The sequence below is a fragment of the Calypte anna genome, chromosome 3, assembly GCF_003957555.1.
Source record: "Calypte anna isolate BGI_N300 chromosome 3, bCalAnn1_v1.p, whole genome shotgun sequence".
Classification (NCBI taxonomy): domain Eukaryota; kingdom Metazoa; phylum Chordata; class Aves; order Apodiformes; family Trochilidae; genus Calypte; species Calypte anna.
The window spans coordinates 14,223,270-14,240,775 of NC_044246.1; the positions used below are offsets into that span (position 1 = coordinate 14,223,270).

General features: G+C 47.9%; 1 protein-coding gene across 1 annotated transcript in view; it reads right to left on the bottom strand.

The window, feature by feature from the left end:
- MDGA1 (MAM domain containing glycosylphosphatidylinositol anchor 1) overlaps positions 1-17,506 on the bottom strand; it is a 140,271-nt gene that overhangs the window by 16,701 nt on the left and 106,064 nt on the right. The window contains exons 11-14 of the mRNA XM_008495574.2: positions 14,613-14,790; positions 13,536-13,559; positions 6,367-6,519; positions 5,043-5,177 (exon numbers count right to left, since the gene is read on the bottom strand). Coding sequence (XP_008493796.1) covers positions 5,043-5,177; positions 6,367-6,519; positions 13,536-13,559; positions 14,613-14,790 — 490 coding nt within the window. The remainder of the gene's footprint in view (positions 1-5,042; positions 5,178-6,366; positions 6,520-13,535; positions 13,560-14,612; positions 14,791-17,506) is intronic.

The following is a 17,506-nucleotide window of genomic DNA, read 5'->3' on the forward strand; positions in this document are numbered from 1 at the left end:
CATCCAGGTGAGTTTTGAAAGTTTCCAGAGGATCATAAACTGGCTACCACTGAGCTGGGAGATGTGAGAAAAAGGGTTCAAGGGACTGTAGTGAGAGCAGTTTGCTGGGGACACTGTCCCCAAAAGGTATCCCCCTCCCAGGCTGCCCCTGGGACGGAAGGAGAAGGAGTCTGATGGCTGAAGCAAGGACTTGAAGATCTGATCTCATCTGTGATGCTGACTCACCAAGCCAACTCAACAGAGAGCCTTAGAGCCTTTTTGAACTCGTTGACTGGTCTCTGCGGGCCATGGCTGGCTTCCTCTCCTGAAACAAGCAAGCAAGCTTATTTGATATAACTCCACCTGCCACATATAAGACACCCTCATTCTTGAATGGCTGGTGAAATGGGTTTTTCCTCCTTCCCTTCCCCCTGATTTTTGTGTTTGGGCTGGTAGGATCATAGGGCAATGTGAACGCTTGCTCTGGAATGGGCTGGAGGAAGGAAAACTGATGACCAAATAACCGCAGAAGAAGGGGAGATGTCCCCAGGGAGATCCCCTTTGCTCTGCTCTCTCACCAGCTGAGAGATCCTCAACATCACCCTGCTCTGCTAGTCACTGAATATTTTATACCATGGCTACAAGCACTCCATTTGTATTCTGTTTCTCTCTTCCGTCATATCTATTATAAACGAGTAGTGTCTGGAAACTCTCCCAGGGAAGATTTGCCTGGATAGCTATGGATATTTTATAGTCAAATTGTGAGAGTAAACCAGCTTTCAAGTTCTGTAGAGGGGGAAAAAAGGTAATAAAAGGGTTATTAAAAAAATAAATAAATGTTGGGATTTTATACAGCTTTTTTTCATAGTGACAGAGCTTCAGTTTGCTCCATGATGGAGCTGGAGCTGCTAGGTAAGGCTTGGTCTGGGAGATGGCCTCTTGCTGGCACTGTCTGCCAACAGGAGCAATCTGTTATATGCTTGCTAAGTGTCACAGCTGGCTCAGCAAGGCTGGCACCTGGCTTAGCAGGACTGGGCTGGCACTAGGTGAGCCAGTGCCTGGGGCCATGTCTGTAGGCATCAGGGATAGCTGGCTATAGGGGAAGCAAGACATGACCCAATGTTGTAGCCACCCCATCTTTACCTTCATACTGCCACATCTGTGATAAAGGTAGGAGGCCAGGATCTGTCTCCTCACTTAATATATCATGACTGGCTCTGAAAGAAACTCCAGAGTGAGGAGCATGTAGAAGGTCCTGAGTTTCAATTTGCAGAGAGAAAAATTGTGGGTTGCTAGACTAAGCCACATACAGCACAGTCTGAGAGTCTATCTACCTCAAACAAATTTATCAGCCCCTTTTTTCAATAAGGGGAAAATGGGGAGCAGCCAAGGGCAGCAACATTGAGTATGAAGGGAAAAATGAACAGATATAGAAGGTGTCTGAAGTTATGGAATAGAAAATGGCACTCAGTGGCTTTCTTAGGTGTTGGGAGTCCCTGTGTCTTTTGCTTGGGATAATTTGTGAGTAGAGTAAATAAATAGAGTTAAAACACTAAAAGCCAAAAACCTGTAATGAACTGATGTCCAGTCTACTCCTGGCTCACTGGGGATATCCCAGATATCTCAGTTCAAGAAGGACAGGGAAGTGCTTGAAAGAGTCCAGCGCAGAGCTACTAAGATGATTAAGGGAGTGGAACATCTCCCTTATGAGGAAAGGCTGAGGGAGCTGGGTCTCTTTAGTTTGGAGAAAAGGAGACTGAGGGGTGACCTCATCAATGTTTTCAAATATGTAAGGGGTGAGTGTCAGGGAGATGGAGTTAGGCTCTTCTCAGTAGTGACCAGTGATAGGACAAGGGGTAATGGGTGTAAATTGGAGCATAGGAGGTTCAAGTTGAATATTCGAAAAAATTTTTTTACTGTAAGGGTGACAGAGCCCTGGAACAGGCTGCCCAGGGAGGTTGTGGAGTCTCCTTCACTGGAGACATTCAAAACCCGTCTGGACACGTTCCTATGTGATGTACTCTAGGTGGCCCTGCTCTGGCAGGGGGGGTTGGACTAGATGATCTTTCGAGGTCCCTTCCAACCCCTAGGATTCTGTGATTCTGTGATTCTGTGATTCAGATGACTGGAAGTTGGCGAATGTCACGCCAATCCACAAAAAGGGCCGGAAAGAGGACCCAGGAAACTACAGGCCCGTCAGCCTGACCTCAGTGCCTGGCAGGTTCAGGGAACAGATCATCCTCAGTGCAATCACACAGCACCTGCAGGATGGGCAAAGGATTAGACCCAGCCAGCACGGGTTTAGAAAGGGCAGGTCCTGTCTGACCAACCTGATCTCCTTTTATGATCAGGTGACCCGACTGGTGGATGAGGGGAAGGCTGTGGATGTGGTCTACCTGGACTTCAGCAAAGCTTTTGACACCGTCTCCCACAGCATCCTCCTGAAAAAGCTGGCAGCCTGTAGCTTTGACAGGAGCACCCTGTGCTGGGTTAGGAACTGGCTGGAGGGCTGGGCCCAGAGAGTGGTGCTGAACGGGGCTGCATCCAGTTGGCAGCCGGTCACTAGTGGTGTCCCCCAGGGATCAGTGTTGGGCCCAGTTCTGATCAATATCTTTATTGATGATTTAGATGAGGGGATTGAGCCCATCATCAGCAAATTCGCAGACGACACTAAGCTGGGGGGGAGTGTCGATCAGCTGGAAGGCAGGAGGGCTCTGCAGAGGGACCTGGACAGACTGGAGAGTTGGGCTGATTCCAACGGGATGAGGTTCAACACGGCCAAGTGCCGGGTCCTGCACTTTGGCCACAACAACCCCATGCAGCGCTACAGGTTGGGGACAGAGTGGCTGGAGAGCAGCCAGACAGAAAGGGACCTGGGAGTCTGGATTGACAGGAAGCTGAACATGAGCCAGCAGTGTGCCCAGGTGGCCAAGAAGGCCAATGGCATCCTGGCCTGTATCCGGAACAGTGTGGCCAGCAGGTCCAAGGAAGTGATTCTGCCCCTGTACTCAGCGCTGGTGAGGCCACACCTTGAGTACTGTGTCCAGTTCTGGGCCCCTCAGTTCAGGAAGGATATCGAGGTCCTGGAGCAGGTCCAAAGGAGGGCAACCAGGCTGGTGAAGGGACTCGAGCACAGACCCTATGAGGAGAGGCTGAGGGAGCTGGGGCTGTTCAGCCTAAAGAAGAGGCGGCTCAGGGGAGACCTCATTGCTCTCTACAACTACCTGAAAGGAGATTGTAGCCAGGCGGGGGTTGGGCTCTTTTGCCAGACGACGAGGGCATGGTCTTAAGTTGTGTCAGGGGAAGTTTAGGTTAGATATTAGAAAGAATTTCTTTACGGAGAGAGTGATCAAGCATTGAAATGGGCTGCCCACTGAGGTAGTGGATTCTCCTTCCCTGGAGATATTTAAAAAGAGACTGGATGTGGCACTCAGTGCCATAGTCTAGCAACCGCAACGGTGGTTCAAGGGTTGGACTCTGAGGTCCCTTCCAACCCAGCCAATTCTATGATTCTATGATTCTACTCCACCTCCAGACAGACGACCAAATTAGAGCTGCAAGACAAAGTTCTCTTCCAAAACCAAGGAAAAGTTGATGGGTTTTTACTTTCTCTGTGAAATGAACATATACATATGACACGTAGATGTATTCCTAAAGGAACCAACCTCTATTCCTAAAGGAAACAGATTAAGAGATGCCTTCTCCCTCTATATCTTCTTGCCTGGCCAATCTCCCACCAGTCTGGGCCACTCTTCAATGGAGTAGCTAAGAATGAGATGCCTTTCAAAGCCTGCAGGAGGAGAGTAGGAACCAGGCATCGAGGCTGACTGACTGTACCATACAACTGCAGGGAAGGAGGCAGGTTGCCAGCCAGCATTAACAGCTGGACTGTCAGCTAAGCAAGACCAGCAGGTCCAGGAAAAGCTGCTGTGAACCAACACAGACATCACTCTGCCTGAACAAGATGCCACCACAGGCATAAAGACAGCACAGAGCAGCCTGTCTGCAGGGGGAATACAGGTGTTTGCAAACATCTCCAACCTAAGCTGACTCTGAGTACAGGCAGCAAATAGGAGCCCTCAGAGCAAAGACAGAGATGGAGATCTGTCCAGTGAACCACAGCCCAGCCCTTACCTGCCCGCATCCACAGGGTCAGGGGTTCAGCCTCATCCCCACTGAGAGAAGATCTCAGATTCTGCAGCTTAACCTCTCTGCCATGCCACACGCAGGCACAGGTGTGATGGCTGCACTGGGGAGCCTGTTCCCTCCCAGTGACATCAACAGTGTCAAGGCAGAGAGCTGTTAATTAACCCCGTTTATTGAAGGGCGGACACATTCCTGCCTGGGCCCTGATTTTCCAGTCAGGCTCCAGTCCAGCAGGTGATTAATAACTCAGCGTGCTGTGGGAAGAGTGCATCTATTATTCAAATTAATGAAATTATAATCAAGAGGTGACGAATTAGCAATTGCTCCTTGACTGGATCTGGAAACTCATTAGTGTGCCAGGCACTTCTGGGGGGCTTGCTATACTCATAGGCTTATGGTTAGAGAGGAGGGAGTCAGGCAGAGCAGACAGCTCCTCGCCACAGCTGAGGGAACACACATCCTACCCACCCCAAAATAGCTGCAGCAACTGAAGAGCCCTCTGGTGCCACAAAGCCCCTCCACCTCTGTCTCGTCTCTGACAGACTCTTCATCTGCTGTCCTGCTGCCTGGAGCAAGGCAGCTGTGGCTGTGAGCAGAGAAAATGTGTGCAAACGGGTAGAGTGTTCTTTTTTGTGGAGGGGGAAGGAGTCTTATGCTGGAGGAGCAAGCCAGAGGGGAAGGGGTGATGGCTGACTGCGAGACACTGCTTGGAGCTTGGGCTGCAGCAGCCTCACAACCACTGCTGGGGTGTAGGTAAGAGACAAGCATCTGAAACAACAGCCCACCCTGAAGCTTTAAGCACCGGAGTAGGACTCAGGAAAGGCTGGTGGCAGGCACGGCTGGCACAGCAGAGGCTGGAGGTCTTCCCTGACAGCCCACACTAGGCAGGGGTGTAACCTTCCTCGGAGGGTACTCACCGATGTGCTTCCCATACATGTGGTAGTAGAAGGAGACACAATAATACTTGGCTGTGATGTTGTAGAGGGGGCTGATCAGCCGGGCTTTGTCTCCCGTCACCCGGGGCCGGGACGCCTCGATGAACATGTAATAACCTACAGAACGAGAGGGAAAGGTGGGGAAAGGCAGCGTGCACCACACATCCCTCCCTGCAGGTGATGGGATGCCAGGGGCTGGGAGATCACTCCTCCTCTGACAGACATGGCCTCGCTCTTCCCATCCGCTCTGCGCCCACTGTGATGCTGGCCAGAGACACATGCAGGATGTCTGCAGTGCCTCCCCTGCCTCTGCAGTATTTAGGGGACAGCAGGAGAGAGGGGCCCCAGCAGCCCCACTGTGAGTGCAGGCAGCAGCCGCACACGTCCACATCTATCTGGGTGCACAATGAGCCCTTCTGCAGCACAAGGAGCCCTGGAGCTGACTGCACTGTGCAAGGAGAAAACCAGAAAGAGGAGGGAGAAACAATTCCTGCCTGATTTCTCTGCCTCAAGCAGAGGGAGAGAGGATTCAGTATATCTGGCCTAAACAATATTGTTATCTAAAGAGAACAATACCAAAGTAGTTGTTAACAACCCAGGGAGGAAGAGATTAGCTATTGAATTTGTTGGCATCATTTTCAATGCTCGATCAGGCTGGTGTACTGAACACTAATGGGGAAAGCCATTTCCTTAGCTGGCCATTGGATGTTCCTCATTTTTTCTTAGTTCAAAGATTTGTGCTTGCATACAAATTTACTCTCCTCATTAGAGAAAGGGGAAAGTAATACCCAGCTAAAATGGGAGCACGTACTCCATGCACAGCTACTGTGAGCAATACACAACACCAGTCTCCTTCAAATAGAGGTGAGGCACTTGCTGCCACCCTGCAGGCAGCTCCTGCCTGCTCTCTTGTGCTCCTTTTTGATACTAAGGAGATCTATTTCCCTCCCTGAGACTTCTGAGTCGAGAGCTGGCTAAAAACAGCAGGGCCGTTTCTAGGTGTTAGAGATGTTCTCCTACTTGTTTATCCTTTTTTTGTCTTCAAAACAAGCATCAAATGGGACAAGGGCATTAAGCAGCAGGCAATTAGCTGGTAACAAGAACTGATGCTCACACTATTGCCTTAAACAAAGTCGTGGGCGTTTTAATTGTGTGTTTAATGCCAATCAGTAACATGCAAATTAACTGCCTGCTCCCTGTGCCCCGTGCAGAGGAGAAGCGTGTTGTGAGGAAAGCAGATCAGCATTCCAGCAGCTCCCAGAGCCGCAGGACTGACAAGCCAAAGGAAACCCAGATGTGTGCCTACCCTCCGGCGTACCGCTGATATCCGTGGGGGGCCCCGTATTGACAGTGCGCTTGGGGTTCTGGGTCAGGGCGTTCTGCCGGGTCCAATCAAAGTTGTCCATCTTGTCTTGTACAAAGCCACAGATCTTCTCGTCCTCAAAGCGGCAGGTATTATCTGCAGGGAAGGGGAGGGAAGGGGCTGGTCAGCTGCAGCTTTTCAAATCTCCTCCACCCTAAGGCTGCCTGGGTGCTTGCAGCAAGTTGCACAGCATTGCCATGACACCACTGCAGCTCTGCATCTAGAGTAGCCCCTGACCTCAGGAGAAGGCTGACAAGGAATATATTGATGATTAGTAGGATTATGGAAGGGTTAATTCAGGTTGATGGGTGTGATGGTCTGATGAAATGGAAGAAGGCTAAAGAGGAAGAGAGATTCTGCTGGGAAGTCTGAGGGGACAAATGTAGAGGAGGGTAAAAAAAGCACCGAGGGCAAACAGGCCACAAGGGCTCTTAAGCCAGAACAGCTTGATGCTAGAGTAATTTCCCCAGGAGAAAGGAAAAAAGCACCACTAGATGACCCCACTTTGGGCTATATATTAAACTAAACCATGACACACATGAAAAAAAATCAACTGTGGAGAAGAGGTCAGCTCAGTGCTACAAATGTGTCATTTAGCTAGAGTACATCCAATTTATACCAGCTAAAAGGCCCATTTGATATTGCAGCTTATACTGGTTCCCCTAACAAAATAAGTCGTGTAGGGAAAAGATTTTTATGTAGGATCAACCATAGGTGCAACAGGGCTTGGTTTTATTACTACCACAAGACAGTTACACCCTACAGCAATAATGTTAGACAGGTGAAAAATCTTGTGTATAGACATAACCCAATATGGAGAGATTGCAGAGAAGAGGATGAATTAGACTTGACCAGGCTGAAGACGATAACCTTTGCAGTTAAAAGGCAGCTCCTGAGCCACGAAAACAAAGGCCAAGAACCAGCTTTGCATTGCTGACATAGTAGGAATGGATGGAGGAAACAGGCAGAAAAGAATAAGAAAATAGGCCAAAGACCTGATGTGAAAATTGCTTTGTGTTCTGAAAAGTCCCTGTACAGAAATCTGAGCTTGAGAATAAGCTGAGAGTGGGATTTCAGGCTATGCCAGCAGCACAGACACAGTAAGCCCAGAACTTCTGCCTTATATAAAAGCAAGGTGGTATGCTATGAAAGAAGAAGTACGTACAAGCTGTGAACACATACAGAAAGGAAAACAAGGCTCTTGCTAAGGGTGTAGGATGTGCTGGAAACCTCATCCATGGCATGCTGCTGCAAGGTTTAACTTTTTGGGCTTTACCCCCCACACTGTTCCTGTTCCAGGCTCTCTGTCATACCATGGGTGACTCTAGCAGGATATGTAGGACAGAGCTGAGTCAGCAACCTATGGGCAGGGTATCAAGGATAGGATGGGCATGGGAAGCTTTCTGCAATGCGAAGACAAAAAGCTCCAGACATGGTACATCATGATGCTAGGAGCTTCACATACCTATCATGCACACCAAAATCTGCTGTGTTATACCATAGAGGAGAGACTACCCACAAAATGAACAGCATCTTGACTGTGAGATGCTGCACCTTCTGGTTCCTACCCTTCAGCAAAACTCTCCCCATCCCTTCCATTTGGAAATTAAAATAACCATCATCCAAACAGACATCAAAAGCCTGCAGACACCTGTGGCAGGGAAATGAGGTGTCCATGCTGTTGTTCCCCTTTCCTGCCTGTCTCTCGTCAGTATCCCACCAAATCAGTAAGAGAAGAAGCAGCAGCCTCCTGCTGTGGCCTGCAAAAAGGTCTTTACTACCACAGGTTTGTGTCTGTGCTGCAAGCCATGGGCAGGACAGCTGGGTTTTCTGTAAGCTCAGCGGGCACTGCCACACCTGCAAGCTGAGCACAGCCACGGGGAGATGGCTGGGCTGGCACTTAACTGCTGATTAACCCTGGGTAAGTGCTTTCCATTCAATCCACTCATTTCTAATTAGCATCCTAATCCAAATTAGCCACTGTTCCAGAGTGCCAAGCCACATGGCAGCTGAGCGAATGCCTGTGGGGTCTGAGGCTGGGCTGCTGGGAGGGTTGTGGGGGGCCTTTCATCCCCAGCACAAGGAGATGGAGGGGGAAAAGGGTGAGAAAGCAGCTTCTAAGGCTTCTGTCCCATCCCTAGTGGCTGAGAGGAGGGAATTTGTGGCTGCTCCAGACACCTACTGATATTCAGAGGAGGGGTTGGAGCCCACAAATTTTTTGATATTGCTGGGTTGGTCTAACACCTCAGCTTCTCTCCATCAGAGAGAACCTGTGGCTCCAGGTCACAGGTTGTGAACTCAAGTTTCACTGAAGACACAAGTTTTCTCTTAGAATGGCATCATCCTACACAGCAGAATCCACTGTGACTGTCCTTTTGAAATCAGAGACTGGAAAAGTCTGCACCTCTGACCTTGTGCACGTCAACCTTCAGAAGAGAAAAGTGAGCTCTTTCTCCAACACAAAATGACCTTAGCAGGGAATATCAGGGGGAAAGCAGAGCTGAAAGCTGTAACACAGGCCAGCCAAGCAACTGATTGAGAGGGAATAAATCCACAAAGGATGAGGCACAGAAACCAAAGGAGACCCAAGCTCAGGTGAAGATCAGAGAGAGCTGTGCAAGACAAAAGGACTGAGAAGAGTATTCTCAGCTTAGCACCAAGGCCTGGTTGTGCTAGCTGAAGGACTACTGTGCCTCATTTGAAAAAAGCCCAATACACCCATGGGATGAGAACTGCTCAGAGAAGACGACCTGACAGCTTGAAGAGAGCTCTTTTAATGCCAGAAGAATGGCTCCATTCTCTTCTCTCACTCAGATGCAGCTACTTCCAGAAGGCAACACTTCCAGCAGAGACCATAGAATACAGAGGGTTCCTATGCACCACAGAGACCACAACGTGGTCAGGCTTATGTGCAACACCATTCATTTGTTGTACAAGACTATATAACCACAGCTCATTGCCTCTGCTTAGCTTGGGGTCTCAAGGCACTTTGCAATAACTAATGAACAAGGCTTTTTAACATCTCCATGAGGTAGCAATGCCTCTTTCTACGTAACTCCTGCGATTTATGTGGGTACACAGATGCATAAAAGTATAGAGACATGTTTAATGTCACAGCAGGCAGTGCCAAAACTGTAAACAGAACCCAAGTGCTCTGACTCCTGGTCCTTTAAAGCAAGCCACAAGAAGGCCAACCTCTGGTGCTTCTCCAGGCTAGCAGTGGGGATGCCCAGAATGCAACTAGGAGAATTTCAGTGACGTTTGGGACACCCTGATAGTTATAAGCAAGGCTCACCAGGAGAAACCCGCCAGATCCAGCAGAAAAGAAAATCTTTAAATGACCTGCTGTGTCCCAGAGGCCCCAGCAGTGATCTAACTGTTGAACTCAGCTGTGTGAAGCAAACCTGTTTTGCAGACTCACAGCATCTGAGTGGCTCAGCACCATGGCGCAGAGGAAGCTTCCTGTTTAAAAATTAAACAGTGGATCTAAATATTGAACACAGAAGTTGTTCTCTGGATTGTTAGAGGTAAGGTGGAGGTGGCAGGGGAGCTGTTTCCTCAAAGGCTAGAGTTAGTGCTGACTTTACCAAACACATTTCCTTGGCAAGCTTTGCAGTAGTGGCAACTCCAAATGCAGAGGTATTTGTTCCCAGCTACAGACACCTCTCTGCATTCCAGTGGGAGAGACCCTCTGCCATGGCTATTGGCATTTCTTGTTTTTTTACCTTCCTGAGAAACATAATGGAGGTTTTTATTTCAAGTCCTTAGGGGAAAGCCATCCCTGGTCCTGAACTTCTGGCTGCTGTCTGAATGCAAAAAATAAAAATCCTGTTCTAGCTGCAGACTATGGATGAGTAGCTGACAGAATGCACCTGAATAAAATTGCCTTTGTCATTTAGCTGTGGTAGGATGACTGAAACTGTCTTGAGCAGAAAGGACCATGCTCTGAACTTCAGCTTTCTTGCAGACCTGCTGCATGACCCACAGACTATTACTTTCTCTCTGGAGATTTTCCCATCTAGAAGATAAGACAATGAAAACTGTATAGTGACCTCAGAGTACACTGGGATCTAAAAAACAGTATTTAACAGCCTACTTCATGTTAAGTTTCTAAAAGATTTTTAACCAGTAATGGAAGAAAGCTTCATAATGCCATAACTGTTTGGGTCATACTGGATTGCCATCTGCTTTAATATCTGTATCTGCAATGGGGGAATAACATGGCCCAGACAATCCTATTGCCATCATGACACAAGGAATTGGCAGCTAACTTTTTTAACCTTTGTGTTACACACATTGCTGAGGAATGGGCACATATTTGAGGAATCCAGCTCTGAACACCAGGCTTGCACCTCATTTCCATGCATTCATACTGGGGTGACAGGCTCAGATTTCTCTTAACTATGGAATGTTATCAGAGATAGGACATGTAAGCACTGGACAGTAAGCATGGGCCACTGTGATCTAGAACAACCAGCATCTGGTACTGATCACCATCCACCACCTTTGTGCATGATACCAAAATATTTTAGCATGACACGCAGCCAGACTGCAGATATATGGGAACCAGTGTTGTTACTCTGTAAGAGCAAGACACACTGGCCAAAGGAAAAAAAAAATAACAAAACCAAAACAGCAATCCCATATACTTGTTAATGCCCTTATCACGAAGGTTGCAAGGCTAGAGCTGCTAGAACCAAGGAAAACAAACCACCTACTGATGATGAGCTGGAATAGCTTGCAGGGCAGCAACAGGGTTAGAAAGTGTAAGCTACATCCAAATGAAATTGCAGGGGAGAGGTAAGGACAGAGCAGATTCCCCAGCAATGGAATTTAGTCGTGACATCAAAACGATCAGTTAGTCTATGAGATCTTTGAAGTAATGCCTTCAAAATACAATAATTCTAAGACAACTTTTTAAAGATAATTTCTGGGTTTTAGAACCAGGTTAAACTGGTTTTAAGAGTTAGTCTTGCTGTAAACCTCTAAATATGTGAAATCCTAAATGCCTTTTGTTCACTTGCTCTGCTTTTTACTTTGCTTTTTCTTTATAACCCTGGTACCTGGCTCAGTAACCATGCCACATGCATGCCTGCCCCAATGTCATTAACATCTTATTAGTCTGAGAGAGAAAATGCAGGAAGAAATAATTGTATTAAGTGACTCTCAGAGTTTGCAAATTAATCACCATTGTGCATGCCCTTGGATCAGGCTGCCAGAAGCATTAATCATCTAATCTCTGCCTTTCACTTCAGAGCTCTCAATGTTTGTTCCCAGAATTTGGCTGGGCAGCCTAGCGTGAGAATACCTTTACAAACCTGTCCCAACCCTTTTCCCTGGAGGTGGTGGCAGCAGGAAAAAGTGGGAGAGTAAGAGGTAGCAGCAGGGATTTCCATGTTATTGAGATGAGAGTCTGAGAACAGAGCTGAGGTCCAGAGACAGAGCTAAGAGCTTTTGGGTTCCCATTTTGGTGGCAGCAGGTCTGCAAGGAACTTGAAATTAGGCATGGTGGGTACAACTTTAGGTGGTCAATAGCAAGGTGTGACTTCATGGGCAAACCCCTGATGATTGGACCCAGAGGTTCCAATATCCAGCACAGGCTGGGTAACGTGTATCAAGGAGAAACCCTAAGTGTTGAGTTTACTGTGTGCAAAAGTGTTGCTGAGTTATCCTCCACCACAGGCTTTGCTCTGGTCTCAATCAAGCTGCCAACCCCAAATCAACCCCAGTTGAACAATCTGAAGGCTCAGATTACAAATACCTCAAGAGACTGATACAATTAGGACCAAAGTTGGCCTGGCTTTGCCAGCGACTCATGTAGTGTAAAAGCAAGTGGCAAAAGGCCAAATTTTGTCACTTCATTCTGTGGGTTGGGATGCTAGCAGCCTCCAGAAAGTAGTAAGGGACACATTCTGGAGTAGGTCCCTGGCAATATGCTCAGTGTTACACTGAGAGTCTTCTATGGAGAATATTTAAATAGGATCAGAAAGTGGGGAAAAACAAAGCAAAGGGAATCAGGAAATTGAGCCACAAAATCCCAGACCCTATAAGAAGCTCCTGCTCTAAGGCAGAGTACAGTTCACCAAACCATCCTCAGACTATGAACTTGCAAGAGTAAATGCCTTGTGGCTACCCTAACAAGATAACCTTAGATCCTGATTCCTGACTACTACTGCCTCATCCTGGTTTCTCCTCCCCACTGCTACCTTCCAGTGCAGTAGTAGCACTTGCCTACACATAATAAAGAGTAACAGATAAAAAGACTGAATGCTGACTCAGCAGCTGGAAACAGGCAGAAAGAAAGAGCTACAGGGAACCACCTACTCCTAACAGACCACCAGCAAGTAGTCCATCTCTGCCCAAGAGCTTTGCCTGGATTTATGCCAACAATTGAAGAAAAGGGATTTTTTTTTTCATCCCTTGAAGATCACTCTGGTGTACTTACAGCACACCAGAAATGCTCATTTATGCCTGATAGGTACCATCATGTTCTTGTTAAAGGCCATCTTTCTGAGATGTTGAGTATTCTGCTCTCAAAATAGATGGGAACTCTGAGTACTCAATAAAGAAGGGCCTGTATCTTGACAGGAATGACCAGAAGGTAAATAAGCAAGTAAACAATGATGGTACTGACTGGGGAAAAGAAAGGGACTGTGGTCAAAGAGTTCACAAGAAGAGACAGGTCTGAGCTGGAAACTGCTCCATACCAGCCTGCAGATATATCAAGTGGTATCTTTCATGGGATGAAGATGAAAGGGGATATACATTCCCTAAACAGAAATATTCTGGGGAACATTTAATAACCTACTTACTGGATGCAAATAGCTAATGTTAGGGGGAAGGTGGGTTCAGGATCACAGCCTACTCAGTCACAAAGATATCAGGTGTAAGAGGGAGGAATATCTCTGGTGTATATCTCCCAGCAGTAACTCAAGGTACAACAAATGGCATTACTTACTGGGAGCATTAATATATGCAATTCATCCTCTTTCAGGGAAAAAAATTGAGCAGTCAGCTGTGCACTCCAGCTGTTTGGCTGATCAGATCTGCTGGAGCACTTGACTAACAGGCATTACATTCAAAACATAAATACAAAAGGTCTTGTTGCTTACCTGTTGGGTTGGGATAGCTGATAGCTGGAAGAAGAAATAGAAAAACATGTAAGAACAGCTAGCACTCCCTGAAATCACAAACACAGTCAAAGTCTGAAAATAGAACAAAGACATCTAAAAAGGTCATAGATCCACCAATCTTCCTGCAGTGTCCCTGTGAAACAGCAGTGCTGGGTGTCTGTCTTGGTGATGGAACAAGATGCTGACTGCCTGATTCCAGCAGCAACTGATCTTAGAAGAACCCCACCTGAGGGGTTATCCCAGAATTGCACAGGGGAACCCTTCCAGCAATCCAAACAATATTCTGGAGCACCCACTAGAAGATAAAGTTTGGGTATCTAAAAGGGACATCAAAATGAGACACTGGAAATCTAAGACAACAGGTATCCTGGGGTATACACTAGTGACACTTGTCACTCCCTGGGACATGAGGGTTGTGTGAAATCACGTAAACATAGGAGAAGGGAAATCTGTACTTTCGGTTGAAATACAGGGTCCAAACTCCCGAGGGGAGTAAAGATTATGATTGTAGGGTTGAGGGAATGGGAAGAGTTGCTGCAATGCTGGGGAGAGAGCATGGTCAATGAGTATCAGTGGGATGAGCTGTGATTTAGGATTTTGAACAGCACTATGGGTTTACTGGCAAGTTAGGAACTGTGCATTAAGCTCTGGTAAGAGCTAAAGCCCCCAGAAATCCTCTTACTTTCATGGGCATGTGGCTAATACACAGTGTCCAGTGGCTGTTCTCTAAAATACAGCATTGTGCCATGGGAGGCTGCAGCATGGCCTGACTGGGGACTGGAGCTTTGGGGTTCTCCTGCCCTTAGAGTGGAGAGCAGGAGCCAGAGCTGCCGAGTGAAAGATGAACAGAGATTTGCCCTCAGAAGTCTCTGTCTAATGCTCTGCATTAACGGCAGCAGCCAAAACACAGCCAAAGGTGACAGCATCACACCATCAAAACTCCACAGAACAGAGAGATCCACCCAAGGATCACAGAAGATGTCTATGCATGCCTGTGTCCCTAGGCCTGAGGCTTGGACCAGCTCTTGTAGCCAGGACTGAGGAGGAGACACCTACGTTCCATGTACCGGATGATGCGGGCAGCCATGTCCCCAGCTCCAAAGCTGGTGATGGGCGTCAGGCGAACTTCATAGCTCTGAGGCACTTTCAGGTTGGGCAAGATGTGCTCCAGCAACAGGCCCTTCTCCATTTTTTGCACAGGAATGAAGGTCTGGACGATGTTTCTCTGAGTCAGCTGCATAGGAAAAGAATCCACAGTGTTATGAAAATCCTGAGGGATCCTATTCACCATTTAACTCCCTGTTAACACCCTGTTCCTCCTCTACCTATACAGACAAGTGCACCCGGTTTATCAGTGAGATCTTCATGCAGAATTGGCTTGAAAATTTTCATCCTGGATACAGAAGAGAAATCAGGAGCCTGAGCTCTCCCTGAAAGAAAGCCTTCAGGTCCTCCTGACCAGAGGGACAACTTGAATGGGTTCTGGAGCAACTCTGTTGCAACGTCTCCAAGGGGAGAGGAACAAACCCAACCCACTTCCACTAGTGCACCAAGGTCCTGTGCACATGCAGCATGATGTTTTGCCAAGATACCCTTCAGTTCACAATCACTGCTGCAGAATTGATTCATTTTCTGCTTAGGCCCTGTGGCATTTCACTGGGACCTGGCTACTGCCATGCCTCCTCAGTACCCTTTCAGAGGATTCACCCTTGAGCCCTATCCCCCACTGCCCCCACAGACCAGAGCAAGGGGGTCTAGTTCAAGTCAGTGGTCCTCTGGAATCATCCATAAACTCCCTCTTTCCCCTGTGACCACTGAGGAAGGAGCTGAACAGTGCTAGCTGAACCATATCAGTTAAATATTGTTCAGTTTTCTAAGGCAGCAGTAGAGTTTGAAGAAAACAATGGGAAAAATATTGTGGTCAAAATCACCACCACTAAAGTTGCTGAATTATGTGTCAGTGAAACTTTGCTTGGCAGGGGGAGGGCAAAGAACAAGCACTGCATTGTAAAGATAAAATTTCCTGCCTGTTGCTGTGCAGTCCCTGGATCCTTGTGGAAGGATGTTATTGGAGATAATGGTCCTGGTAAAAAGACAGGACTTTCCATGGCCCAGAGTTCACTGTCCCAGACACAAATTCTCTCCCTGTCTTTGATACATCCTCTAGACTGACAGGTTTCATCACAAGGGCAATTCTCCTGATGGACAGGCTCAGTCTCTGTCATTAACTCTGAAGTCATACAATGAGTGGAACAGGGATATAGGGAGGAAGGTTTGCAGAAAATCTGTCATTGTGGAGGGTGGAGGGCAAGACCATGGACTTCGGACACAGCAGAAGCAAAGGCCATCAGCAAGGCAGGGCAGGGGAGCAATGAAGATGTGGTGCTTGGTTAAAATAAGCATGTGCAATGCCTCCTTTGCTTGCCTCCTGCCCTGATGTATGTTCCTGTAAGTTCAAACTCTGAAGCAATGGCTGCCACTGGAGAGCTTTCCATGCCAGAGTCCTGTTCATTTCCAAAATGGGCAGTAGTTACCTCCTCAGCTGAGTTGATCTGCCCACAGTTTGGCTGGTGCTCCCAAGTGAAGGGGCAGGGCTGGACCAGATCCTGCCATACTATGTTGTCAGGGCAGGGACTGTACCCACGGCTGCATGTGGTTCTCACAGAGAACAATTAGTTTTTACTTTCCTTAAACAGATCAAGGTGAAAATTGCTTAAAGAACTGCTTTCTGCACCCTTCTCCTCCCCTGAGCAAGATGGGGCAGAGGGCTATGGGAGCAGCTCTGGTGCCTTCCCCTTGCTCAGTACCTTCCTGTAAGGCACCTGAGAGCAATCCCAATGGGCAGGACCGGGGCAGTGACCCTGGGAACCGATCATGAGCTTGGCATGAAGGTGCTGCCAGGACCATTTGCATCAACAATGCTCCATCTGCACGCATGCAACCTGGGTGCTGATCCAACCAGCATGCCGAATGCTCAGCCCTCCCATCTGCCAACCCTCCACACTGCCAGTGCTGAGCAACAGCCCAGCTGGCTCAGCTCACCTGGGATCACTAACACGAGACAGAAGCAGGAGGCTGGAGCAGTACGGCTCCTGACATGGGGCTTTTTGGGGATCCAAGCCTGCCTAGGAGGGAGGCTGGCAGCAGCTCCTCCCCACAGGCTGCCATGAGCTGGGGCACTGGGAAAGCAGCCAGCAAATAAGAGGAGGTCAGAAGCCATTTCTCTCATCTAGACATAACCTTTAGAAGAGAAACAAAATGGAGAGACGGAGAGAAGCCTGAGGGTGAGATTCAGACAGTGCAAATTCCACCTCAGCTGGGATTTAGGTGGAATTTGGGTATCTAAAGCCTCTGGGAGCAATGTCAAATCACTTACTTTCTCACATCACCTAATCCAGGACAAATTGAGAAATCAGCTTCCAGTCTGGATGTAGACCTCTAGATCCTCCAGTTAAGCTTATCCTTGGTGACAAACACTAAGCAAATAAATACCTGACTGCCATCCAGGTTTGGCTATGAAACAGAAAAGAATAAAGGCACATATGCCCCCCATAGGCCACAACTCTCCTGCTTCCAAGAGACTTGAGTCACTATGTAAAGGGAAAGGTGCAGCCAGGGTGCAGCACGTACCTCCTCTTGGAGCATAGGGGAAAAGTTTTGCAAAGGTCTTTTCCCTCCACAAAATACTTTGAACCAACTCTTCTCTCAGCCTGTGTCCTGTTTCTATTCAACCTGCAATTTGGACAGACACAAAAACTGGCTGCCAGCAAAGCTACCCTCTGCACATCCTTCCAGCAGCCACTACAGCCCTGGCATCCTGAATATACTGACCCACCATGTCTTTGGAAAGACTGGCTTGTCTGGGTGAACAGTAGCATTGGCCAAATATCTTACCTGGGCTACATGCAGAGTCAGGAGAAAGGGCCAGTTGCACTGCCAGTGAAATTTAA